Source organism: Cryptotermes secundus, unplaced genomic scaffold (assembly GCF_002891405.2).
Source record: "Cryptotermes secundus unplaced genomic scaffold, Csec_1.0 scaffold194, whole genome shotgun sequence".
NCBI classification, from domain to species: domain Eukaryota; kingdom Metazoa; phylum Arthropoda; class Insecta; order Blattodea; family Kalotermitidae; genus Cryptotermes; species Cryptotermes secundus.
This window is the reverse complement of record NW_019738957.1, coordinates 773,463-776,522: the sequence shown is the minus strand read 5'-3', so window position 1 is coordinate 776,522 and position 3,060 is coordinate 773,463. Positions and strand designations below refer to the sequence as shown.

The 3,060-nt window shown below is 33.2% G+C and overlaps 1 protein-coding gene across 1 annotated transcript in view; it reads right to left on the bottom strand.

Moving 5' to 3' along the window:
* Positions 1–1,386: 1,386 nt before the first annotated feature.
* Positions 1,387–3,060, bottom strand: part of LOC111871379 (zinc finger protein 622) — an 8,642-nt gene continuing 6,968 nt past the window's right edge. The window contains exons 2-3 of the mRNA XM_023864456.2: positions 2,155–2,268; positions 1,387–1,988 (exon numbers count right to left, since the gene is read on the bottom strand). Of these exons, the coding sequence (XP_023720224.1) occupies positions 1,877–1,988; positions 2,155–2,268 (226 nt within the window). The 3' untranslated portion in view covers positions 1,387–1,876. The remainder of the gene's footprint in view (positions 1,989–2,154; positions 2,269–3,060) is intronic.

The following is a 3,060-nucleotide window of genomic DNA, read 5'->3' as shown; positions in this document are numbered from 1 at the left end:
TTGGCTTAAATATCCAAAATGAGATAACCTGGGATAGGCACATAGATAAGGTCATAAAAAAATTAAATACAGCTTGCTACATGATAAGAAACTTGAAACCAATGGTATCTACTAAAACTCTAAAAAGTGTTTATTACTCTATGACATACAGATTAATGTTTTGGGGTAATTAGCCACATGCCAAAAGAATATTTAAGATACAAAAGCGAGCTATCAGAATGATAAAAGGAAGTAATTATAGAGAATCATGCAGAGAACACTTTAGAAACATGAATATACTTCCATTAAGATCACAGTATATATGCTCCCTGTTAACATTTGTAGTAAAAAATAGAGAAATGTTTGATATAAACAGGGATTATTATGAAAACACCAGGCATGATATGGGTATGCATATGAACAAGGTAAACTTGATGAAATATGGCAATGGAGTACTTCATATGGCTGTGAGGATGTACAATGCATTGCACAATGAAATTAAAACAACCTTTAATAATATATATAATTTTAAACATAACTTAAAGGACTTTTTGTATACTAATTCATTTTATACATTGAATGAATTTTTATTAAGAGATAATCATTGTACAAATGCATAAGTATATGAGATGCAGAGTAGAATATTTAATGACTTTAATAACTAGAATACAATTATAATTATTTTAGTAGAATAATATATGATGTATTTATTTTATATATCATATTTTTAAAAAACTAGTATACACATATAATATATTTAGTAGAATGTATATGATGAATTCATTTTATATCAAAGAACTGTATGATCAATATTTGTTATTTTATGTAAAAATCTCAACTTGAATTTTATTGAAGTTTTAATGTTTAAATATTAGAGAATATCTTTACTATGATGTACACAATTTTTGTTATAAATTATACATAGATTTTATTAGACAATTGCTTGATTGTATTAGCAAGATAATTTGACACAATTCTGTATCTAGGCTTTGGCCTCAAATGGATGTGATGGAACAAGAAATTAAAGTTAAAGAAAACATATGCCAGAATGTTGCTTCTAAGTGACCATGAACACATCCAGAACACAATTACTTTGCAGCTCCAGCACATTCAATACATTTTTCTTATATTTTCCATATACGAGTAGCTGATCAGCTGGCAAAAGGAAGAATACCAGATCATTGGCATTTAAAATTTATTAAACAGAGCTGGGTGGTTAAAATTACAGGCTCAGAATGAAAGAAATGAAAATTACATACATTTACAAAATATTCAAACTTTTAATGGCTAAATAATATACATTTTCCCTTTCTATTGATATATTTTAATAACACTCTCTGGGTAACCAAAAACGGTTATAAATATTACAAAAGAATTTTCTCTTTTCCATGTCATCCAGGCCAGCTCTGGGGCCCACACAGCTTCCTCTTCAATTAGTAACGGGGGCTCTTTCCCCACGCGTAAAGTGACCGGGTCATGAACTGACCACTCACCTCCAATTAGTGCCGAGGTCAAGAAAATGTGGATCTATATGTTCGCTCTCCCATGAGCTCTCATTGCGTAATTCTTAATTTGTTAAGCACTGGACAACTTTACCTTTACCTTCTGTGTTACCGATTCTACATGTTCACTTGCAAGAAAAGGTGTACCAATGACTGAAATTTGTAACTTTAGCAAAGGAATGTTATTTTTAATCTCCTGAAGTATGTAAATGAGATAATTTGGTGGCATACTTCAACTGTATATGATCTTTCTCATAACCATGATATTCTGTTCAAAACATCATTGCTTCTGCCCATTCACCAATCTGAATGACAACAAAATTAAGAAAAGACACATGAAGTCAACAGCTTTCAATGAGATGAAATACAACAGTACGATTCTTGTAGTAATGGAATTAGAAATTGACTTGAGGCCTGAAATGTCTTTGTAATTTGTTTGCTTTCACTCCAAGATTAGTTGCATATTTAGACTGAATTCGCTTCATATAGTGAATATCTCTTGCTTTCCTGAAAAGAAAACTTTGCATCAATTATAAATTTTAACATTCCTGTAACTATGTAAACCATTCCATCTGTGGTAAATAATATTAGCACTGCACAAACAGGAGAAAACAAAGAGCCACATGTAAGCACATACAAGTGAAGTTAAAGCAGACATAAGGAAGTTTTATACCTGACTGCAGCTTCTTGCTGTGTCTCAGTCCAGCCTAGAGCACGGTACTGTACTAGAACTCTTTGCAGCCTCTTCTGACGTGGAATAATACTATGGTTAGGATCAATGTTTTGCCTGTAAAGGGTTTTGCAGGAAAATTAGTAATATGAATACAATCAAACAGATCAACAGCTGTCCCAAATTACACTCAACTCTCGATTATCCGGGGGCGGATAAACTGGTTCGCGGCTTAACTGGGACTACCGGGGCTTTTTTGAGGCTTATATGTTGTTTAATATTCATTCTCTTTTGTTTCACATGGTGAGCTGTAACACTATTTTCGCACTAGTGTGAACTGAGCTCTGCATTTGTTGGTCCCGTTATGCTAACACAATGTTCTAGGGCAGGGGTGAAAGAATGCAAGGATTTGTGGAAAGTTTCAAGGACAGATACACCGCCCCAGTTAGTCTCTTTGCATCGATCTTCAAGTGCGTTAGCAAAATGTCAGGGTGTAAAAGGAAGCATGTTGTGTTAAGTATTCAACAGAAACTTGAAATTATCAATCAGTTGGGAAAAGGAGGTGTAGTTAAACAATTAGCAATGCAATATGGTATTGGAGAACAAACTGTTTGTGATTTGAAAACACAAAAGAATCAATTAATTTCCTTTGCTTTGTCTTCTAATTCAACCGGAATGAAGAAGAGAAAAACCATGAAAAAATCAACATATGATGATCTTGACAAAGCAATGCTGATCTGGTTTAATCAACTAAGGGCACAGGGAACAACAATAACAGGAGCAGTTTGTTCTAAACAAGCGAAATTTTTTTACAAAGCACTTGAACTACAAGGAAGTTTTGACGCTTCTTCCGGTTGGCTAACACGTTTCAAGCAGTGTCATGGAATACGAGAAATTAGTATTCAAGGT